The sequence below is a fragment of the Festucalex cinctus genome, chromosome 18 (assembly GCF_051991245.1).
Source record: "Festucalex cinctus isolate MCC-2025b chromosome 18, RoL_Fcin_1.0, whole genome shotgun sequence".
Lineage (NCBI taxonomy): Eukaryota > Metazoa > Chordata > Actinopteri > Syngnathiformes > Syngnathidae > Festucalex > Festucalex cinctus.
In genome coordinates, this window is record NC_135428.1 from 9,723,059 (window position 1) to 9,750,856 (window position 27,798).

At 38.4% G+C, this 27,798-nt stretch overlaps 1 protein-coding gene across 2 annotated transcripts; it reads right to left on the reverse strand.

The window, feature by feature from the left end:
• Positions 1 to 701: 701 nt before the first annotated feature.
• Positions 702 to 26,239, reverse strand: LOC144006412 (protein phosphatase 3 catalytic subunit alpha-like). Of its 2 annotated transcripts, XM_077505246.1 has the most exons (14): positions 25,846 to 26,238; positions 17,804 to 18,004; positions 15,538 to 15,662; positions 15,316 to 15,427; positions 14,429 to 14,574; positions 14,206 to 14,345; positions 8,770 to 8,847; positions 8,585 to 8,679; positions 7,643 to 7,768; positions 7,439 to 7,516; positions 6,067 to 6,151; positions 5,785 to 5,882; positions 4,323 to 4,373; positions 703 to 3,133 (listed from the first exon to the last, which is right to left on the reverse strand). In XM_077505246.1, exons 1-14 carry the CDS (start codon positions 25,898 to 25,900, stop codon positions 2,955 to 2,957), a joined length of 1,569 nt encoding a protein of 522 aa, XP_077361372.1. In that variant the 5' UTR covers positions 25,901 to 26,238; the 3' UTR covers positions 703 to 2,954. The 2 variants fall into 2 exon arrangements, with proteins under 2 accessions (XP_077361373.1, XP_077361372.1); XM_077505247.1 differs by lacking the exon at positions 4,323 to 4,373 and having other exon boundaries at positions 702 to 3,133; positions 25,846 to 26,239.
• Positions 26,240 to 27,798: the final 1,559 nt, after the last annotated feature.

Below are 27,798 nucleotides of genomic sequence, written 5' to 3' on the forward strand. Positions count from 1 at the left end.
ACAATATGCAGTTTGTTTTCACCGTGTGAGGGAAGCGTCGCTTTGCGGATATATCAGAAATGCCCGGATGTTCAGAAAGCACACAACAGAGCTGAGGGAATGTGATATTCATGTTTCCCTCCCAGGGTGGAATTCAAATGAATGGCATAGCATTGGAGGGGAAGGATTTCCTCGTTGTCAGAGCGTCTTCATGCTCCTCTAACTGAAGATGGACCATCTCAGATGGTGACTGTGCAACTGTGCAGTGGATGCTGTGTAGCGCGTTCTCCTTTCTGCTACAAATGTCAGCTTGTCCAACTCTGAGCAGATTATTATTATTATTATTATTATTATTACATCTTTATATTGTTAGTTTTACTCCAGAATCCATCCATTTTCTCTTGTCTTCATTTGGGCTGTGATTGAGTAATTACATCACTTTTCGGATAAATTGTAACGGCAAGCTTGGAAAAATATGTCCCCCATGAGCAAGTACAGTATATTGTATATTTACAGTTCTGTATATATCAGTGCCAATCAAAATGTGGGATGTTTGTATATGTAACGGCTGAATTTCGGATTAAGCCATTAAAGGTGTGTGTGGTGAAATTGTCAGAATCAGGATAAACAGTTATTTGGCAAATGAGAAACCATGTGACTGTATTTTGTTCATGCATATTTTATTCAAGAGTAAAAAAAAAAAAAAAAAAAAAAAAGCAAGAGATTTGTCCCATAGGGCATGCTTACAATGTGTGTATCATTTCGGAAGTCAAATGCCAAAACATATCTCTAGAGATATATATTTAAAAAAAAAAAAAAGAAAGTTGCAAGATAAAATCCTTTATATTTGTCGAAATATGCATGTAGACCATACAAGAACCAGAACAAGAGGAAGGAAAAGAACCATAAGATTAAATTGTAACAATAATGGTAATATCAGCAGTAAATAGAACCAGTACAGTTTCTTGTTCAACGCAAGTGTGACACGTGATCTTCTTGGTGTCCAATTAATTTACATCTGAAAACCATGCTATCATGCTTTGGCAGCCTGAAAGTAGCTTTTCACTGAGATTATATTCATTCACACTATTAAACATGTTCTGTATATCAGTACAACAGAAATGTAAACAAGGCTTCACACCTGTGAAGGGCATCCCTGCATACAATGACTCAATAAAAAATTAAAAGCAGTGGTAATAAATAAATTAAAAAATGGACAAAAACAAGAAGGAAGCCTATAAAATTTATAAAACAAGACAAATGGAACAACAAATTTAATTTAATCATAAAATAATTCAAGTTTACTATTTGAATCACAAATACAGTATCACAATTATAATCTCACGTTACAATTAGGAACTTAACTGCATGCATTGATGCGTTCCGTACCATAGATGCTGTGTTTAAAATCACTGTTTTGTCCGTCCTGGAGTCTCATACTGGACCTTAACCTTTCGCATAATGGAGTAAAAAATATTTGTAAAATGTGTGAAAGGAAATGTGTTTCTTAAAGTTTGGGCTTCCTACTTTAGTGACTTTCTAAATTCTATTTAAAAGAAAAAAAAGAAAAAAAGCAGCGATTCCTTTTACAACTATTAAATTGCAGGAAGATTTTTTTTTAAATCACAGTGAAGTTCCACTGTCAAGTTTGTCATTAAAAATAAATACCCCCTTTATAATTTAAGATAATACTATACATTTATGCACTTCGAATTTGTAGAATTCTCGATTTAGCTATTACACATTTAAAAACTCAAATGTGGGGCAAAATAACAATGTGGCGCTAATGCACACCTGAGTGACAGCACGCATCTCGGGCAGTGCTGGACAAGCAGGATATGTAATCAAACCCAAAAATCTCTTCTCTTCTTCACCTCAGTTATCCGGTCCTATAGCAACGCAGGCGTGATTGCTGAAGCTTCTTCGGTGGAGGAGGATGCGCGAGTGATTTTTTTTTTTCTCCAGAAAGTGAGGATGTGCGAGGTAATGACATGCGTTGTCAATGTGAGCACAAATAATGCTGAGAGGCAGAAACGTCTCCTTGAGGACGGCCTTGATGAAAATAAAAATTCAATCCTTTTCACATTCTCTTCATAGACACTGTAGATACCACGGAGATTAAGTCTCCCACCCCCACTTTTTTTTTTTTGCCCTCAACTCCTCCGAGTTGCTAGGAGATGACTGGCGGCGAGTCATGTGGAGGTTTAATCTCACACTGCAGTGACTTTATAATGCTCATCTTTCAAGAAAATATCAATACAAGGTAAATAAATAAGATAGATCCACCTTCACAACATGACAGATTAGATTCAATTACCTGGGAATTCCATATTGTTGGGGGACGTTTGTTACATTTGTGACTTTAGACTCCATTGTTATGTTGTGACAATATTATTATAATTTAGCTATGACACAGTTTGACTTTTATGTCTCCAAAGATGTCCAAGTTAGTAAAAATGGTACAAATTAGGAGAGATTATCATTATTTTTCTTTGCTGATTGCTTATGAAAATTCACGACCTCATAGTAGGTGTTTTGATGTCATACTCTCAAAACAAGCTAAATATCCTCCAGTTGTGCATTATGAGCATTTAAAAAAAAAAAAAAAAAATTATTTGCATGGCACAGTTACTGAAATGATGCCTTTTGTCGGTCACCAACACAATGTCCGACTTAGTTCAGTCTGTAATTGAGCAGAGGGAGGGAACAACAGGCAGACAACTTTTAACCACACTGCACCCCCTCCTCAACCTTCACATTCTGTCACCAAATAAATGACCCATTTTTTGCTCATTATACATTTGCTGCAGATCACCTTCTGTCTGTCTGCTGTGGGCCCGTTTGTGTTACTATGTTCTGAGGCCTGAATTTCGATTTGGCAATGTCTCACTGCATGGGGGTAGGGGTTATGTGCATGGTCACAGTCCCCCCCACCGGCTATCTCCACCACAACCACCACCGTCACCAAGCGAGGCTCACTGGATGTTGCTGTTGTCATCCGTGCCGTTCGCCTCGGACATGTTCATCTTTCCCATGGAGTGGCCCACGTGGTTGACGCCGTCCCTGCGAGGGGGCATGCGCTCGTTGATGCGGTCCAGGCCCTTGGCTTCCTCGAAACTGGTGATCTTGTGCTGGGGGGAAAAGCCACGGATGGCTGAGGAGGAGAGGAACATGACACACAAACGTCAGACTCATATTTGTGGATGCTGATACACATTTTGCATGATGTATGCATTGTTATTTACTGCTGTTGTTGATACCTGTCTATTTCTATTTCTTGTGAGGCTGAATTTAAACTGCAGGGCCAAGTGCTCAATACCAATTTAATGCCTATTTACATGATCGCCACGAAATACATGAAAACAGCCAAAATTGCACGTGCAGTTGTTCGGCATTTTTCTGTGAGTAGTGACTATTACAATACATATATAATGGAAATACAAAATATGCATGTGATATATATATATATATATATATATATATATATATATATATATATATATATATATATATATAATAAATAAAATAATAATTATTTGTCATTAATTGTACTAAAAAAAAAAATAATAAAAAAAACAGGAAATATTTCCACCTGTCGTTCATAGCTTATTAGGCCACGTAGAAATTGAGTTGGCCCACTTGAGTTCAAATTTGGGTGAAAGTCCCTGAATTAAATGAGTTTGACACCCCTAATCTCATGAAACCTAACACAAAAGTCTCTCATCAGACAGTATATTGTAAACAAAAATAAGAATAATAAAAATGGAGGCCTTCCAGTGCAATACAATTTGGTCCTCGACTCCTATGCATTTTAATTGCAAAGGCCACTTTATTGGATTTTATTCAATTGTGCAGGCGTACCTTTGAACGCAAATCTAAAGCATAACTCTTGTTTGTGCTGAGGTGTCTTCCATTAATGTACATTGTACTTTTTATTCCCGATTCACAAAGACAACACTTGTGATACATTTCAAACACCTTTCAGAGTTATCATGATCGCAAAAGATGCTTTTTCTACCAATGTGTTTTCACAAACATTATGGACGTCCAACCAATTATGGACATCGCAGATCAAGTTTCCATGGAAACAGTGTTATATATTTCTTAACCGTCCATATTTTCCCCAAGTCATTTGACTCTAAGTGTGTTGACTGTAAGCATTTCTATGTCGTCTCATACACGCAACCATTAAAAAGCAATGTTTTCATCAATAATGTGTGAAATGTTCGTGTGGGTGAGAGGTGGGAGGAAGATGGAAAGAGGAGACCCATATGCTGGGAGGATTTGGGAAGGAGGAAGGGGATGGAGGGTCGGAGGGGGGCGTGGGGCTCACACAGGTTTACCTTCTCTGTCCTCATCACTGGTCTCGATGGCTTCAATGGCTTCAATGGTGGCTGGGGGAGGAGGAGGAGGGGAGCAGGTTACTCCGGATAAAGCCATGCAAATGTCAAAAAAAGGCAGCCCCGCTTGAAAAAAGGCAGCTCAGTGTTAGGTCGGATGCAAATTCACATGTTCGGTAGCAATGGAGCCAAACTTGGTGGGACGCCATGCATTGATGTGGATTGGAGAGAATCGGTGTCAATTACAGGTCAAATCATCAAAACGTGGAGAGTAGCAAACAAAAAAGAGAGAGCATGGCAGGGACACATCAATATGGAGCATAATGGACTCAGTACTTTCCACTATTTGAAGTTTCTGGTAGCATTCAAACTAAATCTTAGCTTCACAATTCTCAGATTTTAGATACAGTTTAGAAAGTCCATTAAACAAAGAGAACAGCTCTTTCAGATCTGTTAAAGAAGCAGTCTTGTACAGTATTTTCTTCACTCACAAATATTTTGTAGCACATGATTCATTCTTCTCTTATTTCTTCTTTGTTTCACATCTATATGTACCCTTTTTAAATAGTGCCCCGTAGTGTTCAGACTGAGACATGACATGCATTGTTAAAGACAAAATTTAAGTTCAAGTTAATGGCAAGGCTTTCAGAAAAAAAAACATCTTGATGTTATAATGTCAGTAATGACAAGTTGTAACTCAAAAAGTGCTTCGTTTTTAGCATTTGAAGATTATATTTACCAGCTCCACTAATTTTCAACTGAATTTGTACTTTTCTGCACTTTGTCATTTCATGTTTGTTGTGCGACATGCTAATCCGATTTGGACTGTGTTTAGCGTTTTTAGCTGTGAAATTTGGTGGAGTGCATCGGTGCTTTCTGTGCGCGCACGTTTACGACAGCTCATTTACTTTCTCTCCCATATTTTACAATTTTTGCCCTCTTTGCATCAGGCTGGACCTTTTTACACTGTTGAAACATTTAGGCTGTGGTATTTTATTGAGCATTTGTCTATAATGAACAACTGTGAGGAGCTTCACCCCAAGGAATGCATCCCAGAGGAGATGTGGAGTGGGACGAGTGCCAAAATTTAAATTAAGTGAGATAGAGGACTAAATAGAAAAAGAGAATTGAACCTTTCCTTCTTTTTGCGCGCCACTAACATAAAAACTATCGACTGTTAATCGTTTGTTTACATTCATACTCTGTGTGGCGTCATGCAGTGTTGCAAACTGTGAACGCAGTTATAGAAATCTACGAGCTCAGCACCATCATAAGCAAGTACAAGGAAAAGATGCAAACTCCTTATAGTTCATAAAAAAATGTAATTTACTGAAGTGATATTAAAGATCATAGGGACACATGTCTACGAAGAGATTTTGTGATTTTAAGTGGAAATAACCAGGGGAGAAGAAAAGCTTTAGAAAATGTACGGACAGGACGGTCTTATCTCCAGCCTTGTACTTACCACTCTGCAGCGTCTGTTTGCCCCCAGAGAGAACCCCGCTCGGCAGCATGCCGGTGGGCGTCAGGCCCTTGAGCGTCAACACATTTTCACTCTCCTCTCTGCAGGTATCACAGATAAGACAGATCACATGATCGGAACTGCTTTGAAATTGGTGAAAAATTGCCCTTCCTGGGACTGTTTAAAGAGAATTCTTCAATTAACATACCATGATGGATATAATAGATTAAGACAAAACTATATATATATATATATATATATATATATGCTGGAGACAATGATTACCTGAGGACTGAGAACATTTTGGCCATTTTCCCAATAGCACGGATCTTGTTTCGAATCACCTCCTTCCGTGCTGCAGCTGCATTGGCTGTAAAGAAATATACATGTGAGTCCAGATGATGTTTTATTATTTGTTTTTCAACACTACAAACACTTGGACTTCCTTCAGTTTTTTATTTTTGATACATTTGAGTTTGCACATCAGTTAAATATTTATCTTCTTTTTGGATTTACAGAACCTGTAAAGAGTAGTAAAGTACAAATGAAGCTTCATGAAGCACTTGTAATAATTGTGATTGTTTTTTAACCCTCTAGATGGTTTAAAGATGCAGTAAAAATTCATTTCAATCAATTCAATCAATCAAATTCAATCAAAAATTTAAACCATCTAGAGGAGTAATAAAATATTACAAGTGCTTCATGAAGCTTCATTTGCCCAACACAAATAAAGAGAATTCAGAGATTTATTTCAAATTATTTTCGAATTAGTTTTTTGAACATTTATACAATTACAATTACATTTAACATTTGTAGAACTAGACTACATGCAATTTCTTGGAGAAATTGCGTGGGAATGCTGAAAGCTGAATGCTAAGATATGAATGCATGTGGAATGCTTATGAAGTAAATTGAGAGATAAATTATGAAATTATGACCTCCTGATTACTGGACAATGCACTTTACCAACTATGCCACCAAGCAGTATCAGAAACCTGGTAATGATGATAAGTTATACGTATAGAAGTGGGCGTGGAAAGTGATACTTAGAAAAACTCAATGTCTGTCCCATTGAAAATGAATGGGGAAAAGTTAATATTAAATGTTAAATTGTGCAAATACTGTAATGTGGAATCAGACAATATATACCCAATGAGGCAACAATTTTTTTAAGCTAGTTGAAATTTGAACAGTGTAAATTGGAAGTATTGTGTGGGAGTTGTTACACGGCAAAAAAGTGTGGAGAAAAAAAAATGTCACAATAACATATGTGGGAATGCTTCAGCATTCTACCAAATACTATTTAGGTTGGATTTAGCCATTTGCTATAGCTTTAAGTTGACACATTTTGTTGTAACTGCAAAAAAGCAAATCTCATAGTAAATAATAAATAAATAAATAAATAAAAATAAATAAAAATAAATCACATTTTCGGGCCACAAAACACCAACTCATGGGCCCCATTTGGCCCACGGGCCGCAAGTTTGATACCACTGGTTTAAAAATAATGTGAAAAAATGTTCAAACTTTTCAGCTTGGGCTACTTTACAAATGGAACTGCATAAGGTATTTTAGACATAAGCTGATCTCATTTCACAGTGCATTGCAAAACGTCATGTTGCATTTCATTTCCAACAATGCTAAATGTGATAGTTACCGTCGAATATTTCATCTTCATCATTCATTAGCTCGTCGTCGGAGCATATACTCAACACATTCACCAGCATCTCTGTGACTAGGGGAGAAAGAAAGCGAGCGTAGGTAAGAGGTTTGGTAATCGAGCAATGATCCATGGAGGCAGCAGATCATTACATAAGCACAAGTAAAAAGCAGCAAAGCAGAAATGCGGCACACTGCATACCTTTCTCTCCGACGAACGGCAGCGACCAGGTGAAGACGTCCATGAAGTTGGGCAGCCAGTAGGGATGAGGCGAGCAGTTGAACTGTCGGATGTTCATGACGTTGTTTTCGTATTTGAGGACAGCAGCTGGGAAGAAAAGCAGCAGCGTGTACTTCAATTGGGAGTGGTATTGATCAGCTCAAATTGATGCGCGTTATCAAGAGAGATGAGTAGAGTTCACTGTGAGCAAAAAGCCAAAAGCACCACAGATGACTGAAATAATGAAATTATATTTACATGAATGGCAACAGGTTAGCTTCTGCCATCTAGTGAAAGAACATTTAAATATTCTGCCTCGCTGGGATTGATTAGATAAATTATTTGTAGTAAATAAATACTTGGATTCTCAGTGGTTGGGAATCACTTGAATTTCATGGTTATAGATAGCATACTTGAGCGACATATGGACACATTTTTTTCTGCAATCATTCTGTGTTGACAACATGTACTAAAAAAAACAAAAAACAAAAACAAACATCCTATCGACACGTAAGTAGGAAACGAGTCAGCCAGTAGGTGGCATAACTGAGGCCAGGCACTGCTGACACGGATACATCAAGAGGCAGAAAGCCACATGGAGATAGTCAGCCTGCCTACAGTCCCTCCCACGCTCTCCATATCCCACAGCCAATTGCAAGCAAGGCACAAGATCTGAGAGCACCAACACACGGGGGGCTTCCTGATGTATTCCTATGCCTTGTTCATGAGCTGTAAGCCATTATATTGCTGCATATACTCAAAGGCCGCAACATTAGGTACACCGCCACAATCTAATGAGCTCGAATACAAGAGATGCATCTGTCAAATCAGGGGAAAATTGGACACAGAGTATAAACGCATTCGGTCAAAGAGGCACATGCAGCCTGAAATTGAAATACAAAAACAATCAACAGATTTCCTCACCTTTGTTGTTGTAAACGTCCAAGTAGTTTGGTGCAGAGAAGATGGTGATGAGGGATGGGAATCCTGTGGTCTGACTTTTACGATACATCCGGTAACTGGCAGGGAACAACAACAAATAGAATGTCTTTTTTAAATGCACACTTTGGCCTTTTAACGCGCATCCGTATATCGCTGTAACAACTTACCCTGCATCTTGTGCCTCATGTGCTCGGATAATTGATAATAGGTTATTGCTCTGTAGGAACTCACAAACAGCTGGATAACTAAAAAGAAAAAAAGCAACAGGAAGAAATGTTTCAATTTTTTTTTTTAATAAATAAAACTGAATTTGCATAATGTGTATCCCTACATTATGATATGTTGCAGCCTTATCCTGAAATGGAATAAATTATTTTATCACAAAATTCCACTTCTTTTACTTTTGTGATACTTTGTAAATGCCACTTATAGTGAAACCGTAATGGTCCCAACATTGACCCCTGAGGTACACCACATTATATCCAAACTGACTCATCCTCCCCCAACCAATCCAGCTCTTTTCCCTAAATCACATATCTTTTCATAATGAATCAATCAGGCACGCATTGTTACCCTTGCACGACATGAAAATGTTTTGTTGTCTTCAATCACACAACAGAACGTCAGGTTAGTGATTATACATCAACTCAGTAGCGGATGAAACAAAATTTATCACTCATAAATATATTAATGAAACACTTAGGGAGGATGATGCAAGCACATGGAAAAAAAGGAATCTAACAGCGACTCAAATGAGACAAAATAACCCAGCAAGCGGCAGTCAGAGCTGCCTGCCCTACAGCTTTAACCTGAGAGAAAATAAGGCTCCAATCACGCACCTCATACTACAAATAATAAAAGATTGCAGCGTGTATAATACTTTTCAGTGGTTAATGCAAGGGTCTGAAATCTGAGGCTCTGTAGCCTCATGTGGCTCTTTAGTCCCTCTCCAGTGGCTCCCTGTGGATCTCTAAAAACATTAGTATAAATTATTATTATTATTATTAATTTTTTTTTTACATATTTATTTATTTAGTTAACATTCTTTGAATTAAATAAATAAAAAAAAATAGATTAAAAAAAAGAATAATTAAATATACAAAATTTTTTTTTTTTTTTACATATTTATTTTTTAATTTCTCTGAGATAACATTCTTTGAATGAAACGTTGAAATGTTTGTTTTTTTCAAACATAGTATGAATTAAAGACCTGGGCCCAGTTGTTCAATTCTCGGTTATTTTAACCACTGTTTAACCCCAAACCGCCGGTTAAATTCTTAACCCGCCGTTAACTAACCGGCCGTTAAATAGACTTAGACTTGACTTTATTGATCCCTTTGGGATGGCTCCCTCTGGGAAATTTACATGTCCAGCAGCATTGAGAACAGATAATAAAATAAAAAATAATTAAATCAATCAATAAATAAGGTTATTACACCAGAGATTGACTTAATAATAATAATAATAATAATAATAATAATAATAATAATTATAAAATAAAAAGTAAAAAAAATGGTTCATTGTTCAAAACATGGTTAGTAACGCCGTTTGTTAACGGCACCGTCAAAGTTAACCGTGTCGGTTTGTGTCACTGGTTAGCACCGATATATCCCACAATTCCTCTTTTTGTTTACTTCCGGGTCGGCGAAAGCAATGCATACTATCCAAATGACCGCTGGCACTCAACGAAAAAAAAAGAAGCTGGAAGTTTTCTGCTGACAAATAAAACCTAACACAATCAATGGTTGAAGTAATTTAGGAGTTTTTGTAACATTATTTATTTATTTAGTTTTAATTCATTAGAATTTTTTTTTGTTTTCTCTGTCCATTTTTAGAACTTGTCTTAAAAACACATTTTTATTCTTTCTCTTTTGACTCAGCATGAGACTTACGAGGTAAGAGGTAACGTGCTTAACTCTTCATCAGAATAATCACAAACATCAAAGTCAAGCCCTCGATAGACTCTTTTTTTTTCTTGCGCTCAGTGAGCATCATGAAGGCAGCATTAGCCACAAAACAGAGTTAACCACACTGTTAAAAAGTTAGCGGCGGCCCTTAGATGTGTTAACTTTAACAGAAAGGTAACAGTTTTGAACAACAAGATAACAGCGCCGTTAAAGTTAACGGTCTGTTAAATCTACTTAACTAGAACCGAGTTTTGAACAACCGGGTCCAGGACTTACAGAGTGCGGTTAAGAATCCGACAGGAGGAAGGCCTGATAATTGAGACGCTTCCATGCTGCATTATGAATATGATGCACCATGTAGAAGCTCTCAACACAGCTGTTATGCAACACTGTGAAAGATGTTATGTCAGTTAGAAACATCTTCAACCCGTTGGGTTCGAAAGAAAGATTATATATTGATGAATAATGGCTTTTGTTTCCATGTTGTTGTCCTTTTAGTTGTACTATATAACCTATTTTAAAGACAGACAGACTGATGTTATTGCTGGCATGATCTGTTACATTTGGTACTGTTTGTATGTTCTGGTATAAGATAGCATGGAGCTAACCCAACTAACGTATAATAAACAAGCATTATGGCATCTTCCGTATGTGAATATTCATTTGAAATTAAAGTTGAGTTCCACTTCAGCGGTATGACCAGTCTTGGTTGTTTGAAATTGACACCGGCTGAATGTTTCCTTCTAAATGACTCAAGTGACCAATTGACTTTACACTGATCATCATCAATTGTTAAAGTCCAGTCACTTTCTAATCTAACGCAGCATGTTGCACATGCCTGCCATCATCATCATCCTCTCCTCCAGCACTTCCCCGCCGCCCGTCCACGGAGCCATCAAACTTTCACAAGTGTTTGAAATATTTAAACGCTCCAAGGTTTGCGCTGGAAGGAAAACAAGGAGGCCGCTGTGCCCTGAGCACCTGGCGAAACTGTGCCATCCCACTTTTAATCTGGGTCACATGGCGAACGTTCCCAAGGTGGCCCATATATAAATTACAGAAATAGCTGCGTTCACATGGATACGCTCACTGCTCCACAATGGCTGACAGTGAGCACTGACGAGACACTCCAAAATGCTGGAATCAACAAGTGCTTCGAAAAAAGGAAAAAAAAAAAGCGATTCAGATTAGAAACAAGAGCGTTGCATTTATTAGATTTAATGTTTGTCCTAACCTATTGGTCTTTAATAAAAAAAATAAAAAAAAGCCTATTAAAGCAGGAAATAAAAATCCCAAAGTACAACATGTACTCGATTATTTTCTGTTCACTGCAACGGTTTCTATTGATTAGTCAGAGAAAATGCACGCACACACACACATTGCCTGCCCGCGGCTCACATTTCTTCTCTCCTTTGTGAAATTATGTGTCGGTGAGCCTGCGAGTGAGAGAGAGCGCAAGTGAGAAATCTGACAAGTGAGAATGAGCGAGAGAGACAGAGATGAAAGTTCTGTGTTGCAAACACCCTCTTAAAATTGGCCGCTGGTCATTGCCTTTGTTTGTCTCGAGCTACAAAATGACTGCCTTTTACTTTTGTGGTTTGTTAGTTTTTAAATTCATTCTTTTTCTTTTTTTTGTTATGAAGAATAACATGAATTTTAATACTTCAGGTACTTTGCAAATGTCACTTAGAGGTGAAAACATACTGGACCCAACATTGACCCCTGTGGGACACCATGCATTATAGCCATCAATGTACTAATAATCCCCTAAGAAAAAATAATTTTTGTGGAGTCTAAATTTTCCTTTTTTCAAGAACAATAAATTTCAGACAAATTAAACATCGTCCAGTAGAAGAAAGTATATTAAAAAAAAAAGCACATATTTGTTGAACTAGGAAATACACATTGTAACAGCAAAAGCCAAATAAGACAACAAGTGACATTTAGAAATGTAGCATGCTTATATCTTACGGCTATTTCAAATCGATTTTATGTGTATTGATTTTTCGAAGGGGGTTGTTTGAGTGTCATGCTCATGTACGCCACTATGTGAATTTGCTTAGCTAAGGTGAGATCAATATTGTATAATTGTATAATGTGTATTATTGATTGACTTTTCACGTAGTTCTCCCTCCTCTCATTAAGGGCTTCTTGTATTTAAGAATGAGATTATGTTGCATTGGCCATCGAGCCCACGAGACAGTGCTTCTTCGTTTCTAATGGTGGCAAGATAGTAAAGGTAGTAAAAGGTCACAGGGGGATAAATGACAATTATATTGCAGCCTCCTTCGCACCATACAGAACAACCTTCGTAAAGGTCCTCTCACCGAGACACAATGTCCTATTTAATATTGTTTATATACTTTCCAGCTACTTGCTAAGGAGGAAGATGAACACAAAATGTTCAGATGTCATCCTTGATTCTGCTTGTTTATATCTTATCATAGTTAGTTATGCATGTAGATTGCTAAATCTACAGTCAATATAGGCTTTATGGTGGGAACACTTTGCTCCTGGAACATCGAGGTAGGTCATGTTGAAAAATAGTTCACTTTTAATGAATAAAAGTAGCATATAGGTCAATTTCCTACTAACTTTTTGGCACACGTTGACATCAAAAACAAGTATAAGATCTCCAAGGCACAAAGTGAAATATCAGCACTTAACCCTTCTGTCCCACTATTTCATCTGATGAGTCATGTTCTTATACAATTTACAGACTATATGAATATATAAATTTCAAATCATTCTGCACATCCTGACCTTGAGTTATCACTCAAGGTACTCTGAACCGCCATTAACGCATTTACTTCCAGCCATTTTCACAGAAGCAGTCCCATTCACTCCCGGCTGTTTTACTGGATTTCGACAGATTTTGCAAGGCCCACAGAATATTGTGTTCTATTGCTATAAAAGCATGGAACCTATCAAAAGAAAGATTAAAGTCTCTTCTTTCGTCAGGAAAAAAAAGTATGTTTCTATCTGTTTCCGTTTTGCAGCAATTAGCATTAGAAGAGAGCTAAGTTTCATCAGATTTCACAATTCTTTTTAAAATTGTCAGTAATTTGAGCTTTTTTTCTAGATGGCCCTGGTTGATTTCCTTTGCTCTGCTGCCACCTGCTGGCCTTTTGTGTAATAACTACCATTTCTGCAACCGTTCTTTGCAGTTGAGAGGCTGCATCAAAGCCTTCTGTATGCTCTAGCATAAAACAAAAACAAAAACGTATAAATACGCCTTTGGGACACTGAGAGCATAAAAAAAACATATTTATACGTTATTGGGAGTAAATGAGTTAAAAAAGTTTCACCCCTACTGCAACTGAATATCAGCACCACAGACTTCCAAGGCTCTCACATCTACCAACAATAAAGGATCAAGTCTCACTTTCTCTTTAACATGTTTTTGTTTTAAAATAATTCAATCTCTGCATTTCCATTGGACCCAAATTTACATTCCTGTTCACCTTTTTACTGAACAACAAAAACCAAAGACAAATTGGTATGCAAACCACAGCCTAGATGAAAATGGTCAATAGAAACCTCGCACAGATGAACAAACAGTTTGTGGTCCATGGAAACGTTACCCTGGAGTCCAATAATTAGCCTTACAAAGCACATTACTGTGGCTTGTATTCCAACGGACAGAAATGAACTCTGACTGAACCCTCATTTCTGACAGCGTAGGGGTGAGCTCACCTGTAAAAGTAAGAGCATCCTCGCACTGTGTTGTGGCTGAAATATTCCTGTGTTTTCTCGTTGCCAAAGTCCTCCAGAGGATCCGACCACAGCAGGTCACACATGGGCCCAAAAGCCGGCGGCTCCTTGAACCGATCCAACTGAACACGACAGGCAGACAGGGATACTCATGTCATGAGACAAAATCTATCCGCCGCTGCGATGTCCCCCGCAGCGGTCTTACCTTTTTAATATCGTCTAAGGTGTGTATTTCAGGTGAGAGTCCGCCGTGGACGCACAGAAACTGCTGGTTCATGAGCGCAGCCAGGGGAAGGCAGTCAAATGCATCCATGCACGAGTCGTACACCTGCTCCGAATATTTGATTTTACCTGCCAAACAATGGATGGAAAATTAGCCGTATCTCTTTGATACACGACGGCATGGACAAAAGTATTTAGACACCTTTTGCTTGAAGTGCAAATGGAAGCGTTGAATGATGTAGAATGATAGTAAAGAATTAGGTGAAACGATAATTGAGTGAAAAATGTTGAAAATTATTCCCATGGTCAACTGAATGAGCTTAAAATTTTAAATGTAGAATGGGAATGAATTTTTCAATGTGTCATTGGAAATAATGGGGAATTTTTGGGTCAAATATTCAGAATTATGCGGAAAGGTTTTGCACAGGTGAAATATATTAGATTGAACAGCAAGGTGAATTGAATGAGCTGAACACTTTGAATTTTGAATGATAATGATTCGTGAATAGCAATGGTATGAGCCCTAATGCAAACTGAGAGGGGAATTTTGTTGGTGAAAAATGTGGAATTTTCCCATGTGGGAATTGGGGAAATGTTGAAAATTGATCCCAATGTGCATTTAATGAGCTGCTAATTTTTTATTTTTTAATTTTGGGAAAACTGAGTATGTTTGGAATGAGACCAAAAATAGCTCATGAAGAGTAAATTTTTGGAACATGATGAAGTTGAAATGGTTTGAATTGGTTAAGAAATGTAGAAGTAGTTGAAGGACGAAAAATGTCAGATTAAGAAAAAGTACAGTATAATGTTGTACTTTTGCTTCCAATATTCACACAATTAGTATGAAAAAAATTAATGCGGGGTACTCACATTCTTGTTTGAAGGTGAAATATTCTGTCAAATGTCTACATTCATGATTTCCACGCAGTAAAAATAGTGTCTTTGGATAGAGGATTTTCAGTGACCAAAGATATAAAACACACTGTTGGGACAAAAATGCAAAATGCAAACAAAGTATTTGTTCAGTTACATAAACCATCTCATATACAGCACAGTGTGCATCATTTCCCGGCGTGACAATATTTGCTTCACCTCAATACTGAAGTAGCCACGGTCAACATAGTCCCCCAAGAACAAGTAGCGCGTCGTGGCTGGCGATCCTCCCACTTCGAAAAGCTTCATTAGGTCAAAGAACTGCCCATGAATGTCCCCACAAACTGGAAATCAATTTCAGGGAAAACATTTTCAAATTCTGAAATAGTTTTGTGCTTACAATAAATGTTTGCAATGAGCGAAATGGTGTGAGAGTATGAGTGATTTCAATTGCAATATTTTATTTAGATTTATATTTTTCATATTTTATATTTATTTCCCTTACTGTCTATAAATATCATTTTAAAATCCAAACAAATTAGAAACTGACTGGCGCCTTGAAACTGACTGTTTGACCTCAAATGTTCCACAGTAACATTTCATATTTCAAGGACCCTAAAAAATGTCAGTTTACTACGAATGACTGCATTTTTGTAGAAAAACTGACATCTTGACAATGAGTAGCTGAGCTGGATGCTATTTTATACTGAATGTTATTTCTGTAACGTACATTGGAAGCTGCTTAGTAACCATTTGCTGCTGCACATTTTTTCACAATTCAGTTTGCTTCCTCATCCCTTCCATAAATTCTATTACTGCACTGTTATGTGAAATGTGATCATTCTAAGAAATGATCCGAGCAGTTCACATTTTCCCCGCACAGTCATGTTTCAGGATGAGAAAAGAATCTCGGAAAAAGGAAATTATATAAATTTGTGCTGTCTACACGGTCACAAGAACAGATGTTTATGGTTTTAGTCTAAAAGGTTGTTGACCACCAAAGAGAAGCAAAACATTTGAAGTGAGTTGTTCTCCATTGAACGTTGTACAAATCCGCATTGCAAAGCAACATCTCATTTCCTCGCGGCCTTCAATTTTTCATTATCATCTCTCTCTGTCCCCCTCGCTCCTGCTCACCCCCATCGACTCTCTCTTTTCCTGTCTCCCCTATCAGCTCCACAGTGGCCTTCGCCCACTCAAAGCTCCGAGCGGTGTGCGTGGGAGACCGCTTGTGTGACTAAAGCAATCAAACACAAACGCGCATGCACGTATGACCATGGATGCACATGCATGTACACGCAAAATCGCGCAGATAGCTGGCAGGTCAGCTTAAAGAATGAGGTTGCAGTTAAAAAAAAAAAAACAGAAAAAACTTTTTGACATAATTAAAACTCAGTTTGATCTGAGAGTTGTGCATGAGTAAAATATGTGAAAAAACAGCCTCTGACTCCATCTTGTGCCTATATATATAAACTTTTGAATTGATTGTAAATAAAACTTCAAACCATAGTGTGACAGTAATGCGCCATTTTGAAGAAGTCATGCTCCGAATGTAGCAGTTGCAGCTAACATCAGCTTGTTTACAATGCTAATGCTAGCTTATTATTGCTAGCACTGCTATTTTGTTGAAGCTGGATGTGTAACATATGATATCACAACTAAGCATTTTTATCACATTTGAGAAACACTCAAGCACATTTGTGAGGGGCGTGGCTTTGGTATGAAACAAGTGGGAGGAGCTTAGATCACGAACCGCAAATGCCATCTTTCGCTCCTTAAACATCAACATTTTAATTTTTTTTTTTTTTTTTTTTGGCATCTCGTCATCCAATCATGGCCCAGCTTCAGAAACGTGTGAGCCGTGATTGGTAGTTCTGAGCCCTGAGCAACTGTGATGTCATTTCCAGTTGACAGCACATGGTAAAATGGCCGCCCACTGAGATGGATAAGAATGGGTGGATTTTGCTGTTTAACTCAAATTCCACAAACACAATATTAATCAGAATGCTGTGTTTAGACTAGTGGGGCACATACAATATATTATTGTCAACGATTTATTTTATTTAATTTTTTAAATCGACACAGTGAGTGGCTAAATATATTGGCCAGACTTTGAAGCTGCAAAAATCCTCAGCTTGAGGAAATATATCCCTTGATGACTGTACAGCCAGAATAAAAATGTATTTCTGGCATGTTCGGCTTGGAATAAAACTAGGCCACAACTTAGGTTGATCAGAGGGAGACACTGGCAGGCTCAGACGCTGCCAACATTTGGAGATGTCGCAATTTTAGCAAATGCCTCTTAACTTGATAACTGCGGGTAGTTGCAACAGACAGAAAAAATGTCACACACATTCTGCAACTAAACAGACCAGAATGTAGCTGATCTAGCACAATTGCATCACTATTTTTATTTTTATTTTTCATTCACTCAACAAGCCATTTACGCTTCTTTCACCTATCAGTTTCCTGATATCAAACGTACCTGTGACTGGAGCCTCAATGTCCAGTATAGTTTTCTCCTGGCGCAGGATTGCCGCTCCTTCGTTGATGATTCGCAAAGCCACGGCTTCTTCCACGCGTCCCTCTTTGGTAAGGTGGGCCTTGAGGAGATCCACTCGAGGCTTCCCTTCACAGTCGAACACTTCCTTCATGGTAAGGCGGTGGCTTAGGGGGAAGGGGACAGCTAAGGACAGACACACATCAAATCAATATGGACACTCTTTGAATGCAATCGGCAAAGTGAGAGTCATTGCAAGAGCGACCGAGACGGATAACCACGAGAAAACCTTGATGCACATTTCGCCGACGGCAAAACACGACGTGCATTTGTTGTACACAGTATGTGCAATCTATTCTAAAAATATGGCTTATTTAATATGCACAAGGACAATAAATCCATTTGCAGACTCAAACAGTAAATTATTCAAAACTATGGCTGACACAATAATTCTTCTGGAATATGTATAAATATAGATGTGTTTTTCAAATGTGACAGACGTTGAAATAGACTGCTCGATACTTCTCTAGCTACTCGTACACAACCATGTAAAGATCCTGTATGGATGAAGGCCTGTTTCTAATGTCTTGGTTTCTTCACTGAGTAAATTAAGATCCTTTCAGTAAACATATTTAGGGCTCGTCATCCTGGGCTGTATAGATTATTTCAGTAGTCAATTAATCTGTTGATTACTTTTTTTTTTATTGATCAATAAATTTGATTTTTTTTTTCAAAATGTTTAAATTTTCATTCCTTTTTTTCAAAAAACTTTTCAAATAGACAGTGCACAAATTAATTCTCTCTAAAAACAATTGGGTAAAAAAAATAAACCTCATTAGGTAAAAAAATGGATCAACCCAACTTTTTGAGTTATTTATTTAACCACCAACATTGGGTCAAATGAATAACCCACGAAACAACACAAAGAAATGACTGTTTTATTCAAAAAAACACCAAAACGTGTTGTGTTGTATGTTTTTCATTTGGTCCAATTTTTTTGCACCCTTAAAACTGCTGGGTTATAAATAATCCAAATTTGGTCAAAATTTGGGCCAACTTGGGTCAAATTGTCCAGTTGGGTTGTTTCAATGCAAAACAACCTAAAGGTTGGGTCAAATCCTGGGGGCTTTTCCTCACAGGGTTCTTCTGTGCCCCACCCTGTTGTGTTTTGCGTGTGTGTTTGTGGGTACGATTATGGGGATATGGTGGAGAGGGTTGGGTTTTTCTTTTTATTGTATTATGGATGTTTTAATTGTTCAGCACCTTGAGTTGCCTTTGAATGTATGAAAGGTGCTATATAAATAAAGTTTTATTTGATTTGAATTGGCCCAATTAGTGGGTTGGTCCTTTTTTTTTTTTTTTTTTTTCCCCAACTGTTTTTAGAGTATATGATTCAATTACTGGTTTGGTTGATAACATGAGGGAAATTAGCAAAAATGTATTCAATGTTTTCCAACATAAAAGCATTAAGTCTGCTTTCATGACTACAGAAATTGGAGAATATTTATTGCTGATTAGTATGTGCGAACGTATTTGCGAGTATGTTTGAACATACTCGCAAATACGTTCGAACATACTCGCAAATATTTTCAAACGTACTTGTCGGCTACATGCTACAATGTTAGCATACCTTCCCATAATGCCACTGGGTATCATTTGCGCATACGCGAGTGAATAATAATTATTTGTGTTATTTATTATTGTTATTTAGCCTACATGTACGTTTGAACATATTTTCGAGTATGTTCGAACATATTTGCGAGTATGTTCGAACACACTCGCCAGCCAAAAATGTTTGCTCCACATTGGCAGCTCTACGCTTCTGTAATATTGAACAAAAACTCACAAACAAAAAGAAAAGTGACTGCATTTGAAGATTTTTTTTTTTTTCCCAAGCTCAGGAAAAACCTCAGCTAACAATGCCCATGCCCTCAATTCATCCAACACTCTCCCGGGAATGCCGCAAGACTGTGGCCATTAAAATGCACAAGTCACCTCGCCAACAAACTGGCTGCGAAACTGCGAAAAAGAGATCATTATTCTGTGTCAGGAAAGGTTATTTATTAGATGCGGAGCTGACGGCAAGCTTTCAGGCGCCGTGAATTGACGTTAATCTATAGATCATCGGGCTTCACGGAGAGACTCTTTCTACACGAGGCCGCTGTAAATAATTCAGATTAAGGGAGAAAACAAGACAGATGATCGTGAAGTTGCAAATACCGCCGCTGATAATGCACACGCGAGTGCGCATTTACCAAGTCAGCAAGTATATTTGCCTGCCAGATTTTCGCCCTGCATAGGCGAGCATGCACGGGCCCTCGGCGGTGCCAAGTGAAGGGAAGAAAAAGGAACGTGTCTCAAAGCTTAAAGTGAACATGATCAACATGCTCTTTAATAATGAATGCTTGGCTAGAGAACGCTCAAAGTCGCTGCTCCCGGGATAATGAGGCAAGCGCCAGCAAGTGTTTTTAATTGGAGGAGGAGGAAAGGGGGGGGGGGGGGTGTTCACAGTGTGCAGTGTGTATCTGTGATGGCGACGTGCGCTTTGACACATTAGCAGCACACATTCTGCACTGTCGACAACACACACACACAAGTGTTGACTCGAGTTGATGTCATCATTGAATTTGGAGTTTTTGGATAACGGCGCAGAGTCAACCACAAAACGACAAATTTTCATGAGGCGCCTTATAGGAAAAAACAATCCAGATGCATTTGGTGTTGAACGCACACAAAGACACAGCCCCGATGTACAGTGCAGAGATGAAAGAAGCTGACTACGGCTCGGGCGCCCAAGCAGCAGAGTCAAACTATGAAATACTGTATGTTGCCGGGCAACAGCAGCAGCAAGCAGCGGCAGCAGCTGACTGCTGGAGTCGAGCCAGTGCCGACGCAGAAAACTACATTTGGCGTTCTCATAAATGCTGCTGCAAAAAAAAAGCACATCAACGACTGTATCGGAGGAGCTTCGCTCTCACACTATCAAGTTTTCCAATTGCGCAATAATGGCAGTGGTGCGTTGCTAATGAGCAACCTTGAGTTCAGTCAGTAAATGCTGAATGGCGTCTTGGCTACGAACGAGAGAGTGGGCATTTTCGAGAGATGCGATTCACGTAGAAAGGTTTGGGAGGGAGCAAATAAAGGTGAGCATTGCTGCATCATGACCACTGAAGGGTTTAGTGGTGGTTTTGGGGCATGTGCAGAATGTGTGGCAGCAAATTGTTTGTATACGATCAAACACACACATTTAAAAAATAAAAGAAAGAAATGCTACATGTCAATAGCTGTCTTTGTATCACAGTTTTTTATCGCAAAATAAAAGCAATATTTCTACAATTCTGATGTGTTGGTCTTTCCATTCAAGAGCGTTTGGCGAAGTTCTCGTAATGTCCCGTCTAGAGAAATCTTGGAATTGTCGTAAAATATCATGAAATATTCTCGCGAAATGTTTGTTCACGCAAGATATGCTAAGTTGCCACACATGTGACAAGGTGGGGTCACATAACTCGTGGAAATGCAAAAAATGTTATTCAATGACCCTTTTGGGATATATTTCCAGATCAACTAGGGATGTTTGATTGATACTACATTTTTTCAGACCAAAACAAGTAGGGGAGAATTGTATCACTTTTTATACTTTTATATATTGCATGGAATCAATACATCAAACATACATATGAACAAAACGTATACCAGAGGAAAGAACAAAGTCTTGGGTACATTTTTTGTATTCATGTCATTTTCATATTTTGTGTAAGTGCAAAGTTATAAGCCATCAAATAGAGGGAGTGAACATGTGACATGTTGCACCACCACTGGGTAAGTTGTCACACTATACGGGGTAAAATGTCCCATTGGATTTTGCAATTAATAAAACAAGCACAAAATTACCCTTGTTCTCTTGTCTTTTTTTGCTTTTCCATCCAGAGAAATTGTTTATCATAGATCTTGAAAATTTACCATCGTCATTGAGCAAACTTTAACATAAAACATTATGAAATACATTAAAGTCCTTAGGAACTGCTTGCATATAGGTCATAGCTCAAAGCCTCAAATGCCTGATTTGCTTCCCTTATATTAGAAATTTGAGATTAAATTGAATTTCAAAAAATAAAGCAATGGATGGATGGATGGTTCATTATGAAACTTAAACCAGTCCTGACATATGAGCAAGTTAGAACAACTGGAAAATACATTTTTAAACCAAGAAACAAAGCCTAGCAAACTAATTCCTCACTATTCAGACTCCTCATCGGAAGAACATTCTGGCACAAGTAAAAAGAGTTGCCAGAGGTGCATTTTTCATTCACCCATTCTTTGCATATGTGACAACAAACCCCAAAATGACTGAGACAAGTTGCCCCAAACTACCATGTTGGCTAAAACTTGCTCTAGTTAAAAGTTAGCTTAAAACAGAGCAGTGACTGAAGCATGAGAAGATTCCTGAATCTCTCCTTTAACGAGTCTACATGATTTGCTGCTAGAATTTGTCTATGTACGACGCCTGTTTCAAAAAATATGAAGTTGAAAATGTTTACTTTGTGTTGTGCAAAACAGATAACTGGCACTCATGTCAGCTCACAATGTGCTATTCTCTTCTAAGAAAGTACACAACCCCTCAACATTTATACGAAGAATACTAGTATTCCACTTTTTCGTTGCGCCCTCTGGTGGAGAAGAAAATTGCAATGTGACAACTTACCCATATTGAGTAGTCCTCGAAACTGATACCAAGTACTGATACCTCTAGTACTTTGAATACATAAAATTTTCCCCAAAAAATAATGTTATATTTTAAATAAAGTCCTCTATGTCCACATAAACCTTTTTTTTCTTAAAATTGCATGAAATTAATGGTAATTAATGGTTGCTTCTGATCATAAAACAGACACAAAAAAGGCCAATACCGGTATCGGTTGCCATCACAAGTACTGCTACCTTGGAATAAGGCCTGTTAATTGACCCATTACCTGGTATCATTACTCACCCATCCCTAATATCAACACAACACGTGAGAGCGTAATAATTTTTGGGTGATATTTCTTTAAATTACCGTTTCCCGTTATCAGTTTGCTATTGTGGAAAATGCATTGCATTAAGAATTAGAGACCCCTTGTGGAGTTCCACCATTTCCAAAAGGGGGCCATTGCACAGGGTGCAATTCAAGCTAGGACCGCCCCTGGGTGGGCCCCTAAATGTGGATGACACTACATTTGATTCAACAATGACAATATTTTTTTTTTCACGAGTTGAATCCATCCATTATCTGAACCATTACTTTCATATTGTTTCATAATGTTCTAAAAACGTTTACACACTATAGACTTCCTGTGGTAAGTGCCCTGAATTTTCCATTCCCTGCAACACATTGTGGTGATCCTTCCCGTCCGAAAAACAAAGTGCACAGACCAGCAGATAATACATTCATATTCTGCTTCTTCTGTCACGTTAGGATGTGGATTCGAAATAAGAGATGCTATGAACTTGTAGTAGTTTCACTTGCGGGGATAAAAATAACTCGCTTGTCCTCAGTAGTTAGCTACACGGGCCACAAACAACGACTGTCTCGACTCATCCAAATCATCTGCTTTTATCACCTAAGTGACACAATGGTGCTTTCTGTATCCTCCTTTTAGCTTTTCCAGATTGGAAGGACAGATGGAAAAGGTAAAACAGCTCTACAACTCATCATTGTGTACCCCAGCAATATATAATACAATAAAAAAATAAAGATAAAAAGTGCCCCTACAAACATCATAATATGTTAGCGAGATTTATTTATTTAACATCAAATATGACTATACTGTAAATAGCTCTCATTATGATGTATGGCCGTTCTACAGCGCTGCACTGCCAACCACAGTCATAAACATCGTTAAATGAAAACCTGTCTGATAGTGTCAATCAAACCTGAAGCTTATCATCCATGTGAAGGCGCAATTTATGACAGAGCTTGTCAACTGGAAGCCATTGTGAGCTCAACAGACCGCCAGTTTGATGCAATCGACGATGTAATGAGACATGCTTCTGCAAAGCATCAAATCGAGGGGATTTTACACAGATGAATCATGCGCCTCCAGCACAAATATAACGATGTGTCAGCAACTGTGTGACCGAGTGTACAAGTTGGAATGTAGGGTAGCCCGTTTTATTGTATAGTAATAACAAACCGCGGTGTTCAGTGATTCATCCAAATCATAACAGAAATCTTTTTATAACGCATCATTTGTGGAGAACATTTTTGCCTTCATAAATTGCTCGGCGATACCAAGTCAATGTATGACTCAGGGCTCGGGAAGTGGCCAATCACGGTTTAGAAAACACAAAAAACAGGTGAGCCGTGATTTGTTGTTACCTGAGCAACTGTGATGTCATTTTCAGTGGCAAAATGGCCGCCACCTGAGATGGATAAAAACGGGTCGATCTTGCTGCCGAGTTCATATTCCGCAAACGCAATATTAATTAGAATACCGTGTTTACGCCAGTGTGGCTGCATATAATTTATTTTAAAGAAAATGTCTTTCGATGAACTTCCCTTCATTTTATGTCTTTTTCTGATGAAGATTTTAAGACTTGAAATGATCTGATGATGCCTAATATAAAGCAGAAGAGTTCTCCATTACATTTGGTTAAAACGCCCTGCGTTCATCTTCATATTCTTGTTTTGCAATTTTTCTCCCCCATTTTGAGAGAAAATTTGGTACACCAAAACAAGCGCTGAAGGGGGAAAAACATGGCAAGGCATTTATATATATATATATATATATATATATATATATATATATATATATATATATATTAAACAGAGAAAAATGGACAAAGGAAATGTCTACTTTTGCGTAACCGTAACAATACTTTTTAGGAATAAACCTTCAGACTTGTTTTGATGAACACTTACTGTACTACGTTACTGTACTTGCATGTTGGCCATCAGACATTATACCGATCTGATCGGCTGGATCAGGATCGGACGATATTTAGCATTTTATCGACTGTAATGTCTTAATTTTCTTAATTGATCAATTATGTTATGTTATCCATAAGATAAAATATTACATGTTATATTTAATGTTTATCAGCATTTTTTTCTCCATGAATTTCCATTGTACGCCCGGTGGTCTTTTTTTATATTGCACCATCTTCTGATCAAATCCGTGATCTTCTTTTTTCAAATTCATTGATCACTGACCAGCCATAAAATCCTGATCATTGCTTATTTTTTTTATATTTTTAGGCATTACTCTGATAAAAGGATGGCGACCCAATGACTTATTAAAACATCTCCAGTGCTGCCATCTAAATTCCAGATCAAGTCTTTGTGTATGTACGAGACGACCGGTTGTCGCCTCAAGTGCAAAAGTTGCTGATGCTGACTGAGCTGCACAGCCATCGCTGTAATCATGCTGGTGAATACATTGGTGTACACCGAGCTGCTCCGTGGACAAAATGAGCCTGGGCTAAATGAGTTATGGCACAACTGCGAGCGCTTCATCATCCTCCACTGATTGTTACTTTGCCTCCACGGTGATGCCCTGAGAATCACCTAGCATACAAGTTCAGATATGAGATGGTAAATGTGAATTTATAATTCCATGCCATCTTCTTGTTCTTCCTCCCCGTCAAAAATCCTGCTGCATCACTGCCCCATCTTCGAGCAGGAGCTCAGTGTTCAGCCCCCCCCCCCCCCCAGCCACAGAGCTAAGACACATTCAAATGATGACAGCTGAGAACAAACATAAAAAATACATGATTACGTTTTTTAAAATTTATACCCCCCATAAGTCCCTACGCAGACGTGCTCGTTAGTTCGTGTGAGCTGACTAGAAATAGCATTGTTTGTCAACATTAAAAAAAAAAAAAAACTTGACGGCCGCGAATGCACCACGGATGCACGACTACGAGGATAGGGAGGAAAAAAATAAAGGCCACGTTCACGCCATGGCACAAGAAGCGAAAAGCCAAGATGTTATGTAATATCTCGAGGCAAAATGAAGGCTTTTTTTTTTTCCTTTGTTGCTCCTACTCACATTTCACCACCCGATCGGCGGCGTTTTGGACGATGTCAGCGTTGGACATCTTCATGGGCAGTTTGAGGCTGTCTTCGAGTCTGGAAACGCTTCCTCTCTCTCTCTCTCGCTCTCTCTCTCTTCCGAACCCACTAAAATACGAGATCAACTCTCAGCGTTGCTGCTCCGAATGCAGTTGGTGCTGTGGCATCACTCGGATGGTGAGGATGCGGGGCCCCCTCCTCCTTCCCTTCTCTTCTCTTCCTCCTCCGTGGGTCTGCACCCGGGTAAAGGACTTGATGCTGCTTCCTTCCCAGGCTCGGGTGGATGCTGGATGCTGGAGAAAGCTGGATGCGGTGCTAAGCTGCTGCTGCTGCTGCTGCTGCTGCTGCTGTGGGGGAGGATGCACGGGAGAGGGAGGGGGAGACAGCGAGGGAGGGGGCTTTGAAGGGAACTCCCACGCAAATTTTTCACCAGACCGCCTGCCTGATGCTGCCTTCTGAAGGGGCTGCCCCCACGCTCGAGCAACGCATTCATGGTCTGAATTTGGATATTATCGATAACGCATGAAAATAAGAACAACAACGGGGTTCAAATATTAAGGTGCCTACATCAATCCATCCAAAGTGCGAAATATTGTAAACACTCTGTTAGCGGTACAGCACGAGATCGACGGTCATGAGCGAGCATCACGTGACTTTGTTTATAAACAGCGCAGTTATTACTAGGCTACCGTTTTGTTTTGTTTTTACATTACTGAAGACAAAATGCAAATACTGAATTTAAAAACATTAATGATGGCTGCAGTCGTATCCCTTAAGGCAACCGTTTTAGGGTGGAATGTCGACATTAGTGTGTTAGTTAGTTGTACTGTATACCTTTAAAGGCGAATGCTGCGCACCGGGTGCAATTCCCACACGTCACCACTAGAGGCTCTCCTACAAACGGAAATGATCCTGCTTCCAGTCACCTACACAAGAATAGTTTAAAAGACTAAATTCTAAAAAAAAATGTTATTTTAGCTATTTATTGTCTTGGAGAAGATTCCATTGGCTTGTGCAAATTGTATTTTTCCAACAATTTCAATAAGCTATAGGGCTACTGAACCCCCCCCGCCCCCTCAAAAAAAAAAAAAAAAAAAAAAAAAAAAAGAAGTAGGGAGACCGGGGCTAGTTGTATATGACGGGTATATGGCGTGTATATGACAGAGGGCGCAACGAAAAAGTGGAATACTAGTTTTCTTCGCATATATGGTCAGGTGCCATCCATCGATTAACTGAAATGCTTTAATTTTTTTAATAAAATTTTCAAATGTCCAGTTTAAGGGAAACAAATCAGACATTTGAGACTGAGAGCTATGATCTACATGCCAGTAGTTCCAAAGGAATTTAATTTATTTTATAATATTCTATGTTAAAGTTTGCTCAGTGACTATAGTAATTTGTCAAGATCAACGATAAACAATTTTTCTGGCTGTAAAAGCAAACAAACAAAACAAAAAACAGGAGAACAAGGATAATTTTGTCCTTGCTTTATTAGTTGCAAAATCCAACGTGACATCTTATAGTGTGACAACTTACCCATTGGTGGGGCAACATGTCACATGTTCACTCCCTCTATTTGATGGATTATAACTCTGCACCGACACAAAGTACGAAAATGACATGAATACGAAAAATATACACAAGACTTTGGCCTTTCATCTGGTATACGTTTTGTTTTTATATGATGTATTGATTCCAAGAAATATACATAAGTATAAAAAGTGATACAACTAGCCCCGGTCTCCCCTACACAACTTTAACGTTTTATATTAACAAACTAAATGATTATAGTAGTGAAAACTTTAGCAGATTTATTTTTGAACTGGCTGTTTCCGTGGAAGTCATTAAAAAGAGAAGTGAGAAGATTATGAAAGACTTTTGCAGTCGAGAAGGTTTACCAGTGAAAATGGTTGTCTGATTTTGCCACTAG